Here is a 21200-nt window from a genome sequence, read left to right as displayed (position 1 = left end):
GCTGGACTGAGCCTTGCCTGACCACTGAAGACGGAGGTAGTTAGAGAACTGGCACTCTAGCAGAGGCCCCAAGTGACAACACTCCCTGCACCTAGAGACCTGTGACAATCTACAGAGACCTTGCACAACCACCATTCTCTACCTCCTGTGAGGTGTCAGATAGGGAGCCGGAGGCTCAGAGGGGACACAGTTAAGCAGGGCATGCACACACTTTGGAATCACGGCTGAATAACTGGCTTTTCTGTTTGCTGTGTGTGAGATCTCTGGCAAGCTACTTAACTTCTCAGATCCTGAGTTTCTTTATCCTTAAAAAAAAGAATGGATAAATGACCACCTCAAAAGGCTTTGGGGAATAACTGAGAAAGACAGGCAAAGGTGTCCCTGCAAATGTCAGCTTCTCTTTTCCTTGAAGTGTTTCTCCTGTAGTGATCCAGTAACTGGTGAGCAGAGAGTGGAGTCTCACACCTAGACTTGTCAGTGTTGAGACAACAGGAGTCAATTTACAGAGAAAATAAACAAGGAGAGGAGGGTGTGGCCAGGATTTGCTGTTGGCCTCCCATCATTCCTAGATATTTGTAAGGAGAAAATAAATATGGAATGAAGTCAAAACACAAATGCAAGATCAGTCATAGTTCTCTCTATCTCCAGAAATTCAAGACCAACAGTGGCTGGGTTTAATGCATAACTAGGATCTATACATGGGTATGAGCTCACTCAACCACCAAATATTATGAAACACCTGCTATGTGTGTTAAAAGCAGTAAGCTAGGTTCTTAAGGATTAAAAAAAAAAAAAAACACCATAGAACTATCACTGTCCTGAAGGCATCCTATTACACAGCATGTAAGATAAAAATAAAAGGAAAAAGTGCTTCACGGCAGTGTGATAAGGGTCATGGCAGTGGAGTGATCATGGAAACACAATGGAAAAAGCCCAAATTTGGTCCAGAGCTGTCAGGGAGGTGACATGAGAGCTGTCAGAGCTAAGAGAAGCACTGAGACAGGAATGGAATGAGCCTGGGGTGTGTTTGAGGGTTGTGAGTCTGCTGTAGCTGGGCACAGGCTACACACCGGGAAGCAGAGAAGGCGGAAGTAGGCAGAGCCTCCCCTCCAGAGGGTCCTTGTGTTGTGCTGAGTCGTTTGAACTTTATAGCATAGGAGTGAGCCACTGAAGCCTTTCTAAGAAAGCGAGATCATGCTTTAGAAATTGAATGAAGTAGAGGCAAAGGTGGACTGGGAGCAGGGATAGGAGAAACTATAGACAACTTATTACAGAGCCTCTGAGAATGCTCACATAGGAAGAGGTGAGGTTCTGAACTACACAGGCAAATATTAAGTCCCTAGTCACTAAGCAAGGTGGTTTTGTCTTTACTATGACACCTTGGCCTGTGTCCCACCTGGACCATACTCTCCAAAGGAGCCTCCTCCCTCAGCCCGGTTCTGGCTCCTGATTGTCTTAGATATGCCAGATCCTCTTAAGTCTCTGCTATGGTAAACGCAAATGGCATTTTGTTTCCAGACCAACCTCAAATTCAGAGTTTAAGGTGATTAGATACTGCATGGAGATTGAGGTACTGGAAAGTTCCTCCCAAACACTGTAAGTGTAGGGTGTTACAGCATACCTGGACACACACACACACACACACACACACACTCGGTGCAGAGAGGACCACGGAGCACGAGTGCAGCACAACTATGTTCCTTCTGCAGTCAGACCTCTACGTTATGACAGCTACCAAGAGAAGGGGGGATTAACATTCACTGTGGAGCTTTACAAATAAGTGCAGCCATTCGGCTTTGGGGTAGGGGCAGGGGATGACCCACTATACACACTAAAAGAAATGAGTAATACTGAATGGGCCTTCGTTGAAAGGTCTTCTTCAAGGAAAGAGGGAAACTCTTGTGAAGGGTAAAGTTATGCAGCAGACTGGGCTTCAAGTTTCTGGAACTCTTTTTAACACAATGCCGATGTTGGTAAAAGGGTCGAGGGGCTACGTAGCCTCACTGGGAGCCCACTATCTTTTCTGTCAGACACTCTGTTTTAAGTGAACACTTCATATAGGTACATTATCTCTTTTAATTCTCAAAAGAATGCTGGGAGGTTGGACATGTACTCTTTTATACAGAGGAAACTGTGGGAAAGAACTGTCAGGTAGTCTTCCCAGACCACACAGCAAGTCAGGATATAAACCCAGATCCCTCTAATACCAGAGCCTGTGCTCCTTCCATTGCAGTCTTCTACTTATCTCTCTATTAGAATGGGAAGGATTTTGCTTCCAAACGTGGCTGGAAAGTCCCTCAGGAAGTCAATGTCAGAGGACCCATTCTCTGTCTCTACAGAATGTTAAGTTGGAAGAAGTCCTCAGAAGGATTAACAGCCAACTCTAGCAATGGAAGACAAGTCCTCAGGCCACACAGCTGGAGTCAGCTCGCTCACCCTCTAATTACTGTCTTCTCTGCCCCAGCCTGTGTTCTGACTGCTACTTCAGTTGGAGTCTCCTGACTTTGCCGGCGGTGGCTTCCCATAGAAGACTGTTGGCATTGTCTTTGCAATTGTGAGAAGCCTGTTCCTTCCGAGTTTGTCAAGGAGCTGGAGAAGTAATCCCTTTCCCTGTAGCAGATTTCCCCACTGGAAATGCATAACCGGCACAACAAGATGCAGATCCTGCCAGACAATGCATGAACAGTGCTTTAATCACAGCTACATGGCTTGATTTAGCATCAGTGCTTCCGTGTCGCAAAACACAAACCACTCACCCAAATATTTGTTCCAAGCATAAACATGTCCCCACACGCTGTCATAAGCAGTTCCTGATACCATGAAAACACACATTAAAGCATCTGAGCTAGGGTAGAAGCGATGCCTTCATAACAGAGGCTCAGAGGACCTCATTTGAGTGCAGCCAGTCCTAGAATCTGGACCTGGGCTTCCCACTGGGTCTGCCTTCACTGTAAGTTTTCTCCGAAAGGAACAAATAATGAATGCATGGCCTCAGGTATGGGCTCTGTGGTATCCTGAACAAAAATCTTTGTGCTTTCTTCAGTCTGGGAGACTAAAGGGAGTAAAAAGCAGAAAACTTCAAGGTGGAGGAAATTTGGATAGCCTTTCAAATTAAGCTGCAAACACATAATTTTTCAGTTTCTCATGGCTCAATGTCTCTGTGACGGCCACTGCTCTAGGAAGCAGTGGGTGACTGGGGGTGATGTGTGCACAGAGAGGCAGGGAACCAGGCATCCTCTGGATAGGTGACTTGTAAATGTGTATTGGGTAAAGAGTGGCTGTGAATCAGCTGGGCATGGTGGCACATGCCTTTAATCCCAGCACTCAAAAGGCAGAGGTAGGAAGATTGTTGTGAGTTTGAGGGCACCCTGAGACTCCATAGTGAATTCCAGGTCAGCCTGGGCTACAGTGAGACCCTACCTTGAAACCCCCCCCCCCAAAAAAAAGAGTGGCTGTGAGTCCAGAATTGACCTTTAAGGCACAAATTTGGCCACCTACTGGTTTCTGGCCTAGTTTTCACCAATTCCCTGGTAATAAGAGATACAAAATGATAGGAAAAAAATCATATGATATGATATAATATGATAACCACTTGAAAGACCTTAGATGTAGGAAAAAGAGACAACAAGACTGACTTCTGGGGCTTAGACCAAATTCAGGGACGCTCTCTGGCCCAAAGGATCCTGCAGCAGAGGGTTCAGCCATGAGAGCCACACAGCATGCTTTTGTCTGGCATGACAGGCCATCAAAGCATGGGAAGAAAGCCTATGGGAGCTTCTCAAGGCTAGAAGGACTCTGGGTCTTCTTTTCTTGAATCCCAGGGACCTTGAATTCCTTCAAACTGCAGTGCACAGCCCAACCTCCATAGTCTAGGGAGGTGAGTGGCTGTGACCCAGGGTTTGGACCACAGCTTTGGCATATGACTAACATATGCTCAAAACATGGCCTGGGACCACATGTTCTTACGCTGACTCAGCAGGCCGCAGGCTGGTTTGATTTTCTTAAGAAGCTGTCTTGCATCTGTGTGTGCTGTCAAGATGCACTGAACAGTAGTAACACATACTCTGCAGTCACTCACACTGATCCTGAACTACCTCATCTTGGCTGGTGCTGGTCTCTGTCCTCAGTCTTCTCTACTGTCTAACTGTCTGCTATGTCGTATCTTCATTGAGGCTCTCCACCCTGACTTACAACCCAAAGCTTCTTGACCTATAACAATGATACACTTACTATTCAGGCTCTTTTTTCCCCCCTCCTTCTTGCTGTTTTCCCCCATTGATTCTCCCAGGTATTTCAATTCCTCTTGTCAAGTCCCTGGGATCTCATCTCTAGGATGTTGCTTTTTCCTTATCTTTCCAGGGGGGAAAATGGAGATTTACCATTCCTCAAAGGCTGATATCACTGTGTTCAATAAATAGAGAGTCAGGAGATCACATATGATGATCTGTTCTCTATTTTACTGGTATCAATGAACCACTCATGGAAATAGATCTTAAAAAAAAAAATCCCACTGGATGAATGGTGGCATTTGCCTAGAATCCAGCACTTGGAAAGTTGAGCCAGAATAACAGAAGATTTTAGGGAGGTCTGTGAGGTGAGACCTTGATCAACAAAATTTATAATATGTAAGTTTAAATTGAATATAAATATTTAGTAATAATAATGCAATTTTCTGAGTTACATAACATGTCTTGGCATCTAGAGTGGAAACATCAAAAATAGGAGAAACATTGTAACTCCTTTGATAAGAAAATAATAGTCAAAGTGATGATAAAATAGGGACAAAAATGGAATTGAAACAGAAAAACCAGTGGAAAGTACTACAGAAAAAGTTACTTGATGAAAAACATTAATGGAGCACTTCCTGAGTGGGCTGATGGGAGCTATGCTTCTGAGGCAAAGCCAATAAAATAAATGCTTCCCCATGTAAAGTATGGACCCAAGTTCCTCAGATCTATAAACCATAAGCTAAATGGATGCAAATGTGTTTACAGCCTTTCTTCTTTCAATTACAATATCATGACATGTTTATAGTGTTAGACTCCATTATAAAAATTTGCTCTTTTGAAGAGGGGGTGAATTAAAGACAACCACTACAAGTTATATTTTACAGAGTAAGTTACACAATACCAAAGACCTGGGAGAGCTGCAGTGTTTTTAAAGCCAAAGATGTTTTCAAAAAATATATAATTTAATTTTCTTTCTTTTTTTCTTTTCTTTCTTTCTTTCTTTTTTTTTTAGCCTATAGACCTACAGACAATTAGGTTTCATTGTGGTATTTTTTTTTTCATAGATGCTTTTTCTTTTCAAGCTCCCTCTCCCCCCTTGGAGCCTCCCTCATGAGAGGAAAAGGGCAAAGGTCACATGTGGCATGGAAGCCAAAGACTTTCTATAACTGTACAAGACATATAAGACCAGTAGCCTCCAGGAACATTTTATTCTGGGAAACTTTTCATCATTGGACTTCTATGATGTTTGGGCACCATAGCTAGAATCATACCATGTGATACATGGCCATGCCCAGACAATACCCAAAAATGTATGAAAAACAAGAGTAGACTGACAATGGTATTTTTATTGCTGATTCTAAAATTCCACTCACAAAAAAAAATCTTTAAACAGCTTTCCACTGACACAAGTGGCCCATTCTAGATTGAACTAGCCAAAAAAATTATTTCCATAAGCTTCTGGTTTTCTATTTTTGTTCTCCAGGAATCATGGTTCATGAAGACAACCCAGGACTTGGCAAGAGGAAAGGCAAAGTAACATCCAATCCAATGGAGAAAGTGACAACACTGCTTTCACTGATTTAGCCCGTGGTGGGCTAAATCTGTGAAAGGTCCATACCGCATGAACTCCAAATCCTCCTTATTCTAATATACAAGTCCCTGCAGGGGTGGGGAGGATAGGAGAATAAGAAGAAAGAGAGGAAGTAAATTCTCACCTGTAAATTATATTTTCCAAACTACTAACATTCCTTCCATTTTCAGTGTAAGGAATGATTGTTGCTCCAGGGACCTGAGAAAAAAGAAGTCGCTGGAACTGTTAGAAGTGTTAAAATTTTGTCACCCATGTCCTTGTGATTGGGAGCATTGGTACCAGGGATTGCATGAGAGGCTGGGCAACAAAGATACCAGCTAAAGCAACCATGTATTCAGTGAGCTGATACCTTCTCTGTACTCCAGGAGATAAAACTGTAACCAGAGCAAGTATGGCTAGTTAGATAAAGGGCAATGACTTCACCATTTATAATAAAACACTTAAAATATAATGGGCCTCGACTCCACAGTCTCTCACTATTTTATAGTCTCCAAGTGTCCCTTAGGGAAATTTATATTTTGAAAAGATCTTTCATTTATTACTAACTCATTTATTTTCCATTAAGACACATAGTTGCTAAGCAGAACTTCTGATCTTGGCATGAGATACAGTTTAATTTTGTTTAATTTTCTAGGCAAAGACAAAGGAATGTAACCTCCCACTTGAGCTGTATAAATTTATGGTTGATAAATATATGGTTTCCATTCATTTAAAAAATATTGGCAATAACTCTTGGGATTGTACCATGGAGTATGAGGAATTCTGGACAGAACTCAGTTTCCAGTTTCATCAGGCCACTCAGATCTGTGTTCACCTCACCATCAGTCATATCAGGTCTTCCTCTAAGTACTTTGCATGGTTTTGTTCTCCCCTATCTGGAACCAAGTGATATATTTAGTGTTCAAATCCTATGGTGGTGTCACCTCCTCATCTTTGGGACTAAGGTCAAATTCTTGGCTCACAGAGTTTATCCTGGTCCTTTCCACTCCTCCACACCCCCGCCCCCCATCACAATAACTTGCTCTCCAGCCCCATCACTCCACACTCTGTCCTAATCCAGAATCACCCACATGACCACACACACCATGCAATGGTCCTTCATTTCCTTGAAATATCTTTCCCCATTTGTCTACCTAGGAATCTCAATGCAAGAAAAGAAACATCACCTCAGGGCAGAGGTCAGAGGTGACTTTCCCTTTAATACTGTGCAACACATTATTTAACTTAATATAGGACCAAAACTCGCCCACTTTAATAAACCTACTTATGCTTCATCTCCCCCTCCAGGTAAAAATTACTTGGACACATTAGCAACTGCATACTTCTAGTGCAATACAAACCCCATCATACTGCTTTGCATTATGAGTTTGCAGGGCTGTCTCTCCCCTGGACTCCAAGTTCTTGAAACTAAGGATTGTGAGCCTAACTCAGTGCTGGAAGACAGCAGGTGTTCCACAGAGGGGTGTTCAATAGAGTGGTGAACAGTCTCAAGGAATCTGAGATTGAGTCCTTGCTTTGAACCACGTAATGGTGTTTGTTTTATAGCAATGACTCCTAGCAAACACCTCACACTCCCAGACCCTATACCATTTGACCCTAGCTCTGATGTTACATAGTCTTCCCGCTTCTTATAACATTCTTGTTGGTCTTGTGGTTAGCTTTCAGGATTTGCCATGTGAAGCTATGGGTTACCTCCAGTCTCTACAGAAACAATTCCTTCTGCTTAGACTATAATGAGTGCAACATCTCCTCTGTCTGGCCTCTCTCTTTAGGTCTCTTTTCAAATATCCTTCTTTAAAAAGTCTTCCCTAGCAACCTTAAGACCAGCTTCTATTACTTTCCCCACATTTTATGGTTGGGATATGAAGTACTCCCCTAAAATGCCCAGTGTCTTGAAAGCTTGGTGCCCAGCTGGTGACAATAATGAGAAATGACTGGGTCATGAGGGTGCTAAGTTCATCAGTGGATTGGTCTAACAATAAGTTCTTAGTTAAATGTATTATTAGGAAGTGGGACCTAGTTGAAGGAACTGGTCAGTAGGGGTGTGACTTTGAAGGGTCTTTCTTGTCCCTGGACCCTCCCTCATTCTCCTTACTGGCTGCCAAAGCTGAGTTTCTATGCACACCACCTCCATGATGCTCTGCCCCAGCATAGCTCATAGCAATGGAGCCAGTTGGACTGAAACCACTGAAACGGTAAGCCAAATACATCTTTTCTCCTTATAGATGGTTTCTCTCAGGTATTTTCCACAGTGACAGAAAGACTAAGATACCATGTCACCTGTTTATTTTTTTTCTTACCATCAATAATTACCTTTATACTTTTATTTATTTCATGTCTGCTTCTCTAGGTTATATACCCAATAAGAAAAAGGTTCATAGTTGTTGGGGTTCATTATGTTATTCCAAATACTTAACCACTCTAGTATATATTAGGTAATCAATAAATACTGGGGGCTGGAGAGATGGCTCAGTAGGTATGAACACTTTCCATGTAACCATGAGGGCTGGAGGGTGCCTGAGACCACATGATTTTCATTCCCCAGTACCCGCATGAACATCTGGGCATAGTCACCCATATCTGTTGGAGAAAAGAGAGAATTTTTGGGGCTGGTGAAAACAGCAAGCTCTGGAGTCCATGAGAGATTCTGTCTCAGGGAAACACATAGACGAGTGACGGTAGGGGACTCCTGGGGACCTTCTCCGTTGGCACTGGATATGTACATCTGCATATACACATGCATACTATATATACACACATATGAAATAAAAAGAAACACTGATGGGTGGGTGGATGGATGATGGGTGGTCAATGAGATCTGGGACAGGAAGCAAGTCCCTATAAACAATACAGGCCTTTGCAGATTGGCAGCTGTGGGTATCTTAGGGGCACCATCCAGACGTGCAGGATGTGCCTTGGATGGCAATGTGCATGGGAGAAGAGGCTGTGGAAAGAGGAGGTGAAAACAGATATAGTACAAAATTCCCTCGATAATATTTATTTTGCTTAGAACTAACCCTATTTATAGTACCTAAAGGCAGTATATAATGGTTTGCTCTTGTTATTTCTAATGCTATTCCCAGGGATCATAAGTACCAGAGGAGGCAGCTGTCACTGTCTAGTTGACTGGGAGATGGTCAGAGAATATTCAACAGCTCACTCATCAGTAGAGCAGCTGGAGATGCTCAGGACCCTATGGCCTTGCAGCTGAGGCCAGTGACTGAAGGAAACTGATGAGTGGAGGTACTGAACCTCTGCAGGCCAGGCCGCCATCCTGACAGCTGTGCTATCAGCGCTCATGCTCCCACTTCCCTCCAGCCGGGCCAAGCAGCTTCTGAGGCTCCGCAGATGTGCACGAAGGAGCTGCTGCCAGCTCTTGGAGTGGGAGAGCAGGAGAAATAGTCGAGCTCTGATGGGCAGATTTCAAAGCCTGTTTCTAAAACTGGATGTTAATGGGTATTTCTCGACACTAACTATCTCTCCTCCTATTTCAGCAAGCACCAAGTGTGTTACTATTCCCTGTCCTTGTGACCTCAAAAGATTTTGACAGTCAAAACAAATAAGTACAGACTAGAATAGACCAAAAATAAAATGAGAGATAAGAAAAGAGAGTCTGACATGAGGGCTCAGCTTTCTGCCAAACACTTTGTGGACTGTCTTTGAGATCACATTACAGCAAAGAAAAATAGAAATGTTTAAAGAAGGAAGGAGTCAGGAGCATGTTCATTTATCAGACATGGACAGACAGGAGTAGCAGCACGAGCTATGTTAGCAGGTGTTTCAGCTTGAAACGTGACAATAGTTAATATTAATGCACGTCTTTGCTTCACTATGGAGGTTCAGGAGTATTTCTGCTCAAGTCACTAGAGGCTGATTCAGGAAGTAGTTTAGGATGAAAGGCTAAGTGTTACCTTTTCTTAACAAAAATATTTATTTATTTATTTGACAGAGAAAGGGGAAGAGAGAGAGTGTGAGAATGGGCACGCCAGGGCTTCCAGCCACAGATCTTCACTCTAGTGGATTCTGATCTGTTGAGGCAGAAAGAATAGTAAAAGGATTCATGGAGCTAATGCTCATTGAGGGGATACTATAGGGAAGGAAGTCTTCTGGCTGTGTACCTCAAAGACAAGCTCCTGGGTGTGAAGAGAACACAAATGATGAAGAAAGACACACAACTAACAAGTGATCACTGAGATCAGATGGGGAGGGAGCCAACATCACCTACATATATATTCTAGATGCCAAAGGAATGTGGAAGCTCAAAAAGTTGCTTCTGTGTAGCATTCTCAAGAAAGGCAGTCGGGCTAGAGAAGATGGATTAGTGGTTAAGGTGCTTGCCTATAAAGTCAAAGGACCCCAATTTGATCCCCTAGGGCCCACAGCCAGATGCACAAGGGAGAGCATTGTCTGGAGTTTGTTTGCAGTGGTTGGAGGCCCTGGCATGCCCATTCTCTCTGTCTCTCTGCCTTTCTCTCTCTCTCAAATAAATAATATATATTTTAAAGAAAGAAGAAAGGCAGTGTGACAGAGAAGCTGCTGGGTGCTAAAGTGTGCTGAGGATTAAGTGACCTAATCTGAATAGTACTCCTGCAACATAAAATCAATGCAATGAATAAAATCAAAGAGCATCTACAAATTCTGGAGATATTAGCTCTATTTGTCAAGTTTGAGGTTATATGATTTAAGCTCTGAAACTGAAGCCCCTTATAGGCTGTAGGTCTTGAACTAAATTTTTGCCCATTCTACCACAGTAGCAATGGGTGGTCATTCTGTCTAATGGTCTGACCTAAACAGCTTCTCCTCCACCACCTTCATTTGCCAACTCTGATACTACCATCTGTGTTGGCTCTGAAAACTCTGCCATCAGAGGCATTTCTGTACCTCTCTTCCATGCTTTTGTAACACTTACAAAATTACCTTCTTACTTTACTTACCCAGTGAATTGAAACTGCCTCCTTACTTGTGGGTCCTCACCTGCACCCCTTTTTATACTGTGAACTTCTCATAGGTAGAAGAAATACTGGATTTACTATGAGGTCTTCACTGCCAAAATGGATCTCATAAAATGCCTACTGATGAATATAATATGTAGATAATTGAGTGTTGGGAGAATTAAACGTATTTTAAAAAGTAGATCCAGTGATCTTTGAAATTCCTTCCACCTGTAATTCCTTAATTCTAGCCGAACAAGTAAAAGTGATAACAGGCAGTCAGAGGTCCACAGCAGTGGATGAGAATACCACTGTCATTACCCTGGGAAGGCCACAGCAATCAGGTGCCATGCCATAATTCCAAGTAAGAGGGCTCCTGTGCACTGGAAGTGGTAGTGTAGCCCAGGGGATGTAGGTGTGGCACTAACCAGATAGCCTGGGGTTAAGACCCAACTCTGCCACAAGCTGTGTAACCATGGGTAAGTGTGCTAACCTTCTCTTGCCTCTGTTTTGTTATCTGTAATATAAGACTAACACTGTCTAGCTACAAAAAGGTTGTGGTATTGTAATAAATGAATTCATGTCTATGCTAATTGTTTAGAATAATTACTGGCATATTGTATCTCCAAAAATGCTAGTTGTCATAATTATTATATGAATTTTTTTCAATTACACTATCACAGGAAAATCAGCATAATGGGATTCTGAGCTGGAATTCTCAATACCACTTTTAATACCAGAAAAGGGTATTGAAACTATGAACCGTTACTGGAGTATAGCACCACTGTATACTTAGTGAACTCCTCCAGGAAGTCACTGAACAGCCCCACAACTCAGGAGAGCTGCCAGTTCATGGAGATGTGGACTCCATCCTTCTGTTTTCCAAAAGGACAAAACAAAGGGTTCAACAGAGCTTGTTTTCTCCAGAATTCTACACCTCACAGGAGTATGTTTCAGGACCAACCACATGTGGAGTTCCTGTAGCTCACAACCAAACAATGATACCAAGTGAGACAAAATGCTTTAAAGAATAATATTCTCAAGTTGCCTACCATTCAACTATATCCCCTCTAGTCCTTCTAGTTTTCAGTAACCTCTTAACAGCAAATGCAGCTTTAATGTTCTCTTATTCAAGTTCCTCAAAAGCTGATGCTTATTCCATCAAAAACCCCTCTCCTCAAATGACTGGGTATATTTTATTCTTTCCTGTCTACTCTTGGTAGGAACTGTTTTAACCGGGCTGCTTGGCAACCCCTTGGGTACAAAATGAATGCATGCTTTTAGCCACTGACCTTGGCACCCCAATTATAGGATACCCATCAGATTTTCATCACAGTCATAGAGCATCTTTTGTGCTCCACATCAGAAAGGCGGTCAGACACCACCCCAAAGGCTTTCCAAGCATACTTTCTATACATCAAAGTGAACGTTTTTGAAGCTAGCAGTAATCTACGTCTTTGCCAACAAAAGTGCTCACATTAGCGCCCTTCTGCAATGGCCAAAAAATCGAAAGGCCATTTTCCCCTCTCGCTATATGACTGGCATTTGGGAAGAAGAAGATGGTTAACAAAATAAATCCTTGGTAGAAATGACAGAAATGTAATGTAAAATAAAACTGTAAAGCCCCATGAGTCTACAGAGCCAAAGACAGACAAGAGAAACGCGAAGTGGGGAGACTAGAGATGAGCCTGAAGAATTGTCCAAAGAAACTTGATATCAAGCCAAAAGTTAAAATGATTTAAGATGCCAGTTGGCCCAGGTTGGATCCAGACAGCACATACTTCTGTGAGGGATTTGCCCTCCATGCAGCTGCTTATGTAATCCAAATACTGCTGTTTACAACTGCTTTTAGAACTGGCAGGAGGTTCCTATGCTAACATTTTATTATTACACGAATCTAAAACTATTATCTGCAGAAGATAGCTAATTATAAAAGCCTGAAATAAGACCATGGCAGAGGGAGTTACACCCATGGATTACAGATGGATTCACTTTCAAAAAATTAATGTGAATGTTATTTACTCAACTCGTGGTTCCCAAAGAAACTGTTACATAAAATTGAAAAGACAATGGGGAATTAAAGGAAATTGTATATAGAGGAAATAAATCTCCCATAATCTCACTGTTATAAGTATAGTAGCTTCCAGACATTCACTTCCAAGTCACTCTCCAGAGTTACATCTTTTTCTAGTAACTCTCATGGGTATAGAGTCCATTTAACATTTTGCATTTTGAATTAAGTGTTCATTGACAGGAGATAGTATTTCTCAAGTCTTCGTAATGAACCTGTAAATGCTTACTTAACACATAGCACACTTTCTCAGGAGAACAGTACAACTATTTATAGCCCCATGCTTATGAGAGAACACTTTGCCTATCAACTACAGGTTCCAGCAACAGCAAATCTCTTCCCAGAGCTGTTTAATTTTCAGACCATTGGAGATGAAGCTACCCCTGATACTGCTTCTCTTGTGCAGCACACCCAAGGAACAGAGAAACTGAAGAGGTCCAGAGAGGGAATGGGGGCTCCAAGAAGTCAAAAGTGGAGGATCAAGGTCCAAGAAAGTTGGAGATGTTGACAGAAGCTGACCTTCTACCTTTAATTCACTCCCTAGATATCCCTTTTTGCTTCTCCATGGGGCTTAAGAATTAATTCTCCACCTCTAGCATGTGTCTTCAGAATGGGACATCTTTCCTCCCTGAACTCTTATTAAGTCTGGGAAAACTTGAAATAGACAGAATAAATATTTCTTTGTTGTGCTTCCCTTGTACTTCACTCTATGATACACCCTGGACACAAAAACGGGCTACTGTGAGACCTGTCCACATCCCAAATAGGCATTTCAATGCCATAGATGGGGGCACTGAGGGAGGAGAGGCATTAGAGTAAAAGAAGGGCTCTTTCTGTGGGAAGGGAGGTGAAAGAAAGGGAGGAGAGAAGGCAATGTCAGCAGAGAATCTGAGCAACTCCTGAACTTGGTAACCTTCCTGTCAGGAGGGATGATATTCTAGAGACTCATGTAGGATTCTCCCTTTGGCTGTCTGGTGATTGAGACAATGGACCCTAGGGAATTGGAATTTCCACATTGAATAAATCTCCTGCCTCTACTTTTCACTATTAACTTTTCTCTTTAATTGGCCTATAGAGGGCTGTTGGTAAGGTTAGTTTGTTAGGGCTGCCAGGACCCAGGCTTTGAGGCTGACAACTCAGATAACAATCTGACCCATTCACTCATTCTGTCTGTTAATTGAGCACTAAGTACCTGAAATACATCACAAATCCCTGCTGAAATGAAGCTTGCACCACAGGAAGGAAATCTAAGCAATTAACAGCAGCGACAATAAGTAAACACATCAAGTAGTGTGCGAGGAAGCCTCAAATATGTTGGGAGAAAGGGAAGCATGCTGAAGGGGTGAAGAAGGTTGAAAGGACTACATGAAACTTCATGTGGGATGGTCAGAGTAGGTCTCATTGCGAAAGTGAGATGCCTCCGATGAAGAAGGGAGCTAACTACTATGTGACTGTGTTGGATAAGTGTATCCTGGGGAGAGAGACCAGGCAGCACAATGCCATTAGGTAGGAGCATGCTTGCAGTGTCTGGGGGACAGCAAGGAGGCTGGTGTGGTTGGAGCAGTGACTGGTGTGGACAAGCAGGAGATGACGAAGGCACAAAGAGCCAAGTCATGAAAGGCATTGCATACCTGTTGACTTTGCAAGGTTCTAAGCAGAAAAGTGGCACAATTTTATGGATTGAAGCATTCATAAAAATAAGCCAACATTTCTGAAGGGCTCATTAATGCTCCTGGAAGTGTTTATTTAACACGCACTGTAGAAGGATCACTCTGCTATTGTATTGGGAACAAACAAGAGGCGCTCGGGGATAAAAACAAGGAGACCATTTGGGAAGCTGCCACTGGGCACACTTCCACAGGGATGCAGCAGAGTCAGTGGCCTGAAACCAGCACAGCGTGTGGTGGAAGGGGCTGGATGTCAGGTGTAGTCTGAAGACAGAGCAAGGAGATTTTTCTGATGTTTTAGTTACAGGGTCTGAGAGAAGAGAGTGGTGAAAGATATGCCCAAAGTCTTAGACCCTCAGTGTGTGGTTAACAGAGAGAGGAGTGGACCAAAAGACTGGAAAGTCTAAGACTGACTTTACACATTCTTTCATAAAAGTTAGATATCGAGCAAGTGAGAGATTGGAGAAGAACACAGCAAAAGAATGCAAGTTTCAGTTCAACATTTTGTGACATTTTCTACAAATATCTATTCTTTCCTTTTGTTAATCATACAGAACTATTTTTTTTTCCTGAAGACATGAGTACTCAGCCAAAGACTCCAATTCCAAGTTATGTTAAGTGTGCATATGACCAAATTCTGTCTGACTGGATGTGAATAGAAATGATACTTAAGACTTGTGAATGGTTCTTTTAAAAAGGAAGACAGAACAACAGGCCCAACCACAGGCTACCCATGAGTGCCTACCCAGACTTATTTATATGAGACAGACGTAATTCTACCTTGTTTAAGCCTCTGTATTTGGAGTTCACTTTGTTAGCATTGTCTGACCTTTAAGTCTAACTAATACAAGATCTTCTAGTTGCTCTTTGCACAAAGGCCCAACACCAAATATTGACCAATCCCATGAAGATAGGACAACATGCAATAGGGAAATAGTTATTTCAACTGCTTCTACTTAGTTGGTCCTGAAATATCCAAGCAGTGTTTGAGTTTCTATGGCATGTGTCAGCACCCCAGAAATTCAGGGCTGAATTGATTTGTATGCAACTCATGTTTACTTAGTAATCTATTGCTTTTCTTTCAACCAAGAGGCCTACTCTTTGGTCATATCTGAAGCATGTGTCTTGGGATAACATACTATCTTACCTGCTTTAGGGGAAGAAAACAGCAACACCAACAAACTTTTAGTTCTCCATAAAACCCAGCCACCATGTCCAAAATGGTGGATGAGGCAAGACTGTAATGACAAATTCCTCTCAGTTCAAAAGAACAAATAAACTTCTAAGCTGCCACTGAGAGAAGAAGAATATATGTATTCTTCTCTATATCTATATGTATATACATATATTCTTCTCTCTGTATATCTTCTGTGTGTGTGTGTGTGTGTGTGTGTGTGTGTGTGTGTGTGTGTGTTTCATTCAAAGACAACTTGTTGTAACCATAAACCACCAATGAATACAGAGTAATTTAGGTAAGAACTGTGTAAGCTCAGATATGCAGAGAATGCTGCGGTGCTGGCCCCAAGCCTCCATAGCCTGAAGTCTTATGTGCACTGTTAGATCCTTCAGGAGCTACCCTGGTGCAGTTGCATGCTGGTCACAGGAACATTAAACTCAGTTACTTCAGTTCTTGCCCTGGAAGGATTCACCTTCTAGGAAAAAAAGAAAAGAAAATCTACCCACAAACTTGCCATTAACTTCAGCACTGAAGACTCTTTCAAGGCTTCCCCTCTCTTGTTTCTCAGCGATAAACTTGTTCTTCTGTTTAACCTCAACACAGTCCTGCCCTCTGGCTGAATGAAAGCCCAAGCCTTCTCTGGAGATTCTGAATTGATGCTGGCGATGACCTGGACAGCCAGAGGGAGGGGATGGTCATTCATAGTAGCTCCCTGGCAAAGCTCCTGCCCACTGCTTTCCTCTCTCCCCACAGGTCAGGGCGAGGGGCATCAGCATCTTTAGAGATGTATGAAGACGTTATATAACATCAAGAAAGGTCAGACCCCATCGATGTATGGATCGCCTTCCATTTATATGACTTTGAAGGAAAAAGCTTTAAACTGGGGACAGAAGTTTTTAGGGTACCAAAACCAAGGATGAAAAGACATGAGTACTGGGAGGCTGGGGAGATAGCTCTGTGAGAAAAGCACTTGCCATGTAAGCTGGAGGACCAGTGTTCAGATCCCCAGGACCCATGTAAAATGCAGCATGGTGCATGCCTGGAATCCCAGCACAGGGGAGGCAGAGACAAGGAATTCTCTAGGCTCACTGGCTAGCTAATCCAACCAGTAAGCTCTAGGTCCAGTGAAAGATTGTCTCAAGACTAAGATGGAGAAAAAGACACCCAGATTATTCTCTGGTCTCTACATACACACATGCACAGCACACACACAAACATATATGAAATGCATTTGGGCTCCCTCCCCCTTGTTTTCTTAACTCACAAAGCTACAATGGCTGACTGGTAATACATACATACTTCAAAGGCAATGATTAACATAGTGCTTGATGCCTGTACTGGGAGTTTATCATTTTGCTTTCCAGCATCTGATATCTGATGACAACATCCAGATTTATAATAGAGCACCATATCATTTTATTTTAAGCCAGTTGGTATAAGTGGCCCTACCTTAAACCCTATCTTCGGTTCCAGGGCTAGGTCCAGCTGGTGATTGATTTGGAAATGAGCATGAGGACCAGAGGTCTTCACCTAGCCCCAGAACCCATGTGAAACACCAGGCGTTGTAGGGGATGTATGTAATCTAAGCACCAAGAAGGCAGAAATAGGAATCGCTGGGGCTCACTGGCCAGCGAGTCTAACTGACCTCATGAGCTCTGGGCACGGTGACAAACTTTGTCTCAAGACTAAGGTGGAGAACAATTAAGGAAGACACCTGAAGTCAACCCTCTGGCCTCCATACCTGCACACATGTGCATGTACACCCCTCCACACAATTTCACCCACACGTATGAACATGCATACACATACACATGCAATAAAGGAAAAAATAAAAACTCTACATTTCCTATACAGGTTGCCCCGCTGCACTTTCATAATCCTGATTCAGAGCAATTGTTAAAATGCTTGTTTTGCAGTAACTGCATAGGTGGCACTTTGAATAATTTAAAATATGACTTTAAATTCAGCGACATGATTGTCTCAAATGAGGCACGAATTGGTCTATTTTTTTTATTTTTTTTTGACTGGACCAAGTCGAGCCTCGAAGAAGCTGGAGTTGCCCAAGTTACGGTGACCGTGGAGACACTTCTGCTCTTCCAGAAGAAATGCGTTTGTACAAAGGTGCTAACAGTGAGCTGCGCAAGGCAGAAGCATTAGACACAAGCGCTCCAGGAGGCAGCGCCCGCATTTAAAAAGGGGTGACCTTGAGCAAGTTCCCTTTGTCCGGTTTCTGTTACTGGAGAGGTTTGGCCTGGGATCTCTGATACTCCTTCAAGCACTAAATGCGATGTATATAACTAGAGCTTTGTGTCTGCACGCAGATTCATCTTTTTCTCCAAATGATCATAACCGTAGCTGACGTTTATTTTCTCACTGGTCCTAAGATCTCTACCTCCATTTTCTCTTGAAACCTTGCAACATTCCTGCGAGGTGCATCTCTTTAATAGATAAGGACACCAGCTCACCAAAGTTAAAGGAATGATGCACAAGATACACCAGAAATCTGACCCCAGGGAAATCTGATCCTAGGTCAGACCAACATTAGGGGTACCTCGGTCTGGTCTATATCTATACTGTTATGCTGAAGAAATGACCAGGAGAAAGGGAGTGAGGGGGCAGGGCTGAAAAGCTATAACGAGCCCGGCTCTGGCAAGGCAAACCCAGAAAGCCCCAGAAAGGGCCCCGCCAGACTTTCCCAGGCCCAGGGGGCGGGGCTCCCCTCCTCGCCAGCCACGGGGTGGCTCGGGCCTCGCGACTCTTCCAGACCCAGCCCGTTACCTTGTTGAGATGTGGGTTCCTGGTGATATCGTACCCACGCTTCTTCAGGAGCACCGAGCGAGGTGGGCCGGACTTGGAGTGGCAGCCTTGGGCTGGCACGGAGGGTGCCCAGTACGGGAAGCTGCCCGAGACCCTGCGGGGCACTGAAGCCAGCCGTGTGCCGGTGCCCAGCGCGGCGCCCATGATCCTGGCGCAGACCTGGCACCGGGGAGAGATCAAGGTTAGGGACGCCGCGCTTCTAGAGCCAGCCAGGACCCGCGCGCTGGAGGGCACCTGGACGGGAGCCGGGGACGCGTACTCCAATGGGGGGGGGGAGCCAGGGGTTCCCCAAGCGTTCAAAGTGCTAATCGCCGCCCCTCCTCCGAGGCCACCTGCTCGGGTGCGGTGCGCCAGGCCTGCCGAGCACCCTGCAAAGCGAAAGCAAGCCGGTAAAGCAGATCCGGTGTGGTTGACAGCCCGCGTCGTCCCCGCCCCCATCCCGGATGACTGGCGACTGCGCGGTCAAGAGGGGTCCCCGCAGCCCACACCCCGCTTCCTCTGCCCCGGCTCACCTGCGTCGTCCCGAGTGAAGATGATGCTCCGCAGCCGGCTGTCCTCTGGGCAGACGCTGCGGTCCCCAGGGTCCCCTGTCCTGCCCCTCAAAGGCTGGCTGCTGCTGCGTGCCAGAAAAGCGGTCCCCAATTCTTTCTTCAGGGCGTCAGGCCTCCCTTGGGGATGCGCGCGGGCTCCTTAACCGCGCGCCTGCAGCAGCGTAGCCGCTTTGGACCCCAGGAAGAAGACCTGGGATGCGTGCAGTCCAGACACCAACCACCACCCACACGCGGCTTACAAGAACGTCGATAATTATTTTAAATACAGTTTAACATCTAGTTACCCAGTCACCCTACCCAGCGTTCAGAAAGTTCTAATCTATAAGTGCAATGTCCTTAGTTCTTAAGTGGGCTTCTGGGGACCCTGTGGAGTCTGCCTGCCATGAATGTGGGGCGAGATGGGAAAAACTTGTTTACCTAGCCTTGAACTTAAATCCATGCTTCCTTTCTGAGATTCCTTGTGAAGCAAACATTTCACTGATTTTGTTCCGTGTGAGTAATGTCAGGGCCTGAGGTGGTGGCGGGGGGGTGGGGTGGGGGGAACTTGGTGAGTTCACAGCCCAGCTCCTGCCCACTTGTTCGTGCTCATCCTTTTCTACCTTGTTCTCTGCTTTCGCTCTTTCTTCAAAGGTGTCTTCTGGACTCTCCGCTGTCAGTTCTTCTGGCCTCGGAACCCAGCTCGCCACACAGCTACATTCCCATCTCCTTGGTCACCACTAATTTGCCTACTTAAAGGACTTCTCTACTCATCCAATGTTGACCACCACCAGAGGACACACAGTGAAGGGTTTTTTTTTTTTTAATTTTATTACACATAAGTTAGTAAGTCACTTAATAGCTTGCTCTTTATATGTTTAATGTCTGCCTCCTCCTCAATATATGTTTCGGTAAGAGAATCTGCAAGTAAAGCCATTTTTCTTCTGTGCCCGGCATATAGTTGCCCAATAAATGGTTGTTAGAGGAAGGAAGTGATAGCACTATGAACCCTCAGACTGGCTGCCAGACAGATGGCATGCTTCTCTCTGACACCCCCTCAAAGCTCACCCCAGTCACATGTTCCAAGTGCAGAGCAGACATCGCCGTGCTATTGGCCCGTTCTCAGGACTCCCTGATCTCCCCAGCAGTGACTGTCTCCCTCCTGCAGCTCCTTTCTCTGCACTAAACCCCCAGGTGCAGTCTGAAATGAATAGGATTCTCAATAAACTGCGCTTCTCAAAACAGAACCAAAATGAGGTGGCAGAGGAAGAGAGGCAGAGGCAAAAAGACAGAACCCCAGGCTCCATCCGTGGGGTCTCAGCCTGTGCACTGTAAGTGCCCGAAGTTGAGGTTTTCAGGATATTTACATAATGAGGTTTAAACAAATTCTTAAACTAGTTTAAGTCAGAAATTTTTATTTCCCTGTAACAAAGAGCACTAACTCATTCCTTCCAATACTGTCCCTGTATTTGCACATCTCCCTCCCAGTCCACAAACATCCTGAAGGCAGAAATTGCACACGCTGGCTTCCATCCTTAGAAGCCTGCACACAGCAAATCCCCAGAAAGCGTCTCTTAAGGGAGTCTGTCCTAATTCATTGCAATGGTCTTTTCCTCACCTGGAGACATTCAATGGGTAACCTTTGTTCTTGAAAATCCAGCTAGAAAGCAAAATGGAAACATCAACATTTTCACAGAAGCACATACAGTTTCACAGCCTCAGTCCACTGATGCTGGTACAGCAAGTCTCTCACATGTCCTCACAGGTGGACTGTATTCTCTGAACACAGACAGGGTTCTCAGAGTTCTGCTCTTCTCTGTGTGCGTTTGTTCTTTGGGTATGTCAGTGGCTAAATGCAAGCCCATGAGGCAGAGGGGAGAAGGCGGCAGCAGGAGGCAGCTGCTTGGGTCCTGGAACCTCAGGCCCGGCTCTTTCTCCAGACACTAGTATCACATGGTCTTCCCAGTATTTCCCCGTGGAAAGGGAAAAGAGGAATTGGAGGACACGTGATTGTCTCCAGAAGAAGCAAAATGGAAGTTGCACGCTAACTTGGCTTCTGCTCACATTCTATTGGTACCTCATACAGTCACATCAAGATCCCAGGAAGATTAGAAGCTTGTGTCTAACCGAAAGCGTGGCTGTGCTCTACTAAAGTTCATCAGGGGAGCCTGTTGCTTAAAGGAAGAAACA

General features: G+C 44.2%; 1 protein-coding gene across 4 annotated transcripts in view; it reads right to left on the bottom strand.

The window, feature by feature from the left end:
• Me3 (malic enzyme 3) overlaps positions 1 to 19148 on the bottom strand; it is a 193905-nt gene extending 174757 nt beyond the window's left edge. For 2 of the 4 annotated variants that reach the window (XM_045144840.1, XM_004658265.3), the window contains exon 1: positions 18445 to 18905. In XM_045144840.1, the coding sequence (XP_045000775.1) occupies positions 18445 to 18627 (183 nt within the window). In that variant the 5' untranslated portion in view covers positions 18628 to 18905. Of the gene's footprint in view, positions 1 to 18444; positions 18906 to 18995 lie in introns of those variants that run through there. The other 2 variants (XM_045144838.1, XM_045144837.1) reach the window with 2 other exon arrangements.
• Between the last annotated feature and the right edge of the window lie 2052 nt (positions 19149 to 21200).

Source organism: Jaculus jaculus, chromosome 3, assembly GCF_020740685.1.
Source record: "Jaculus jaculus isolate mJacJac1 chromosome 3, mJacJac1.mat.Y.cur, whole genome shotgun sequence".
NCBI lineage: Eukaryota > Metazoa > Chordata > Mammalia > Rodentia > Dipodidae > Jaculus > Jaculus jaculus.
This window is presented reverse-complemented; position numbering and strand designations above follow the sequence as displayed.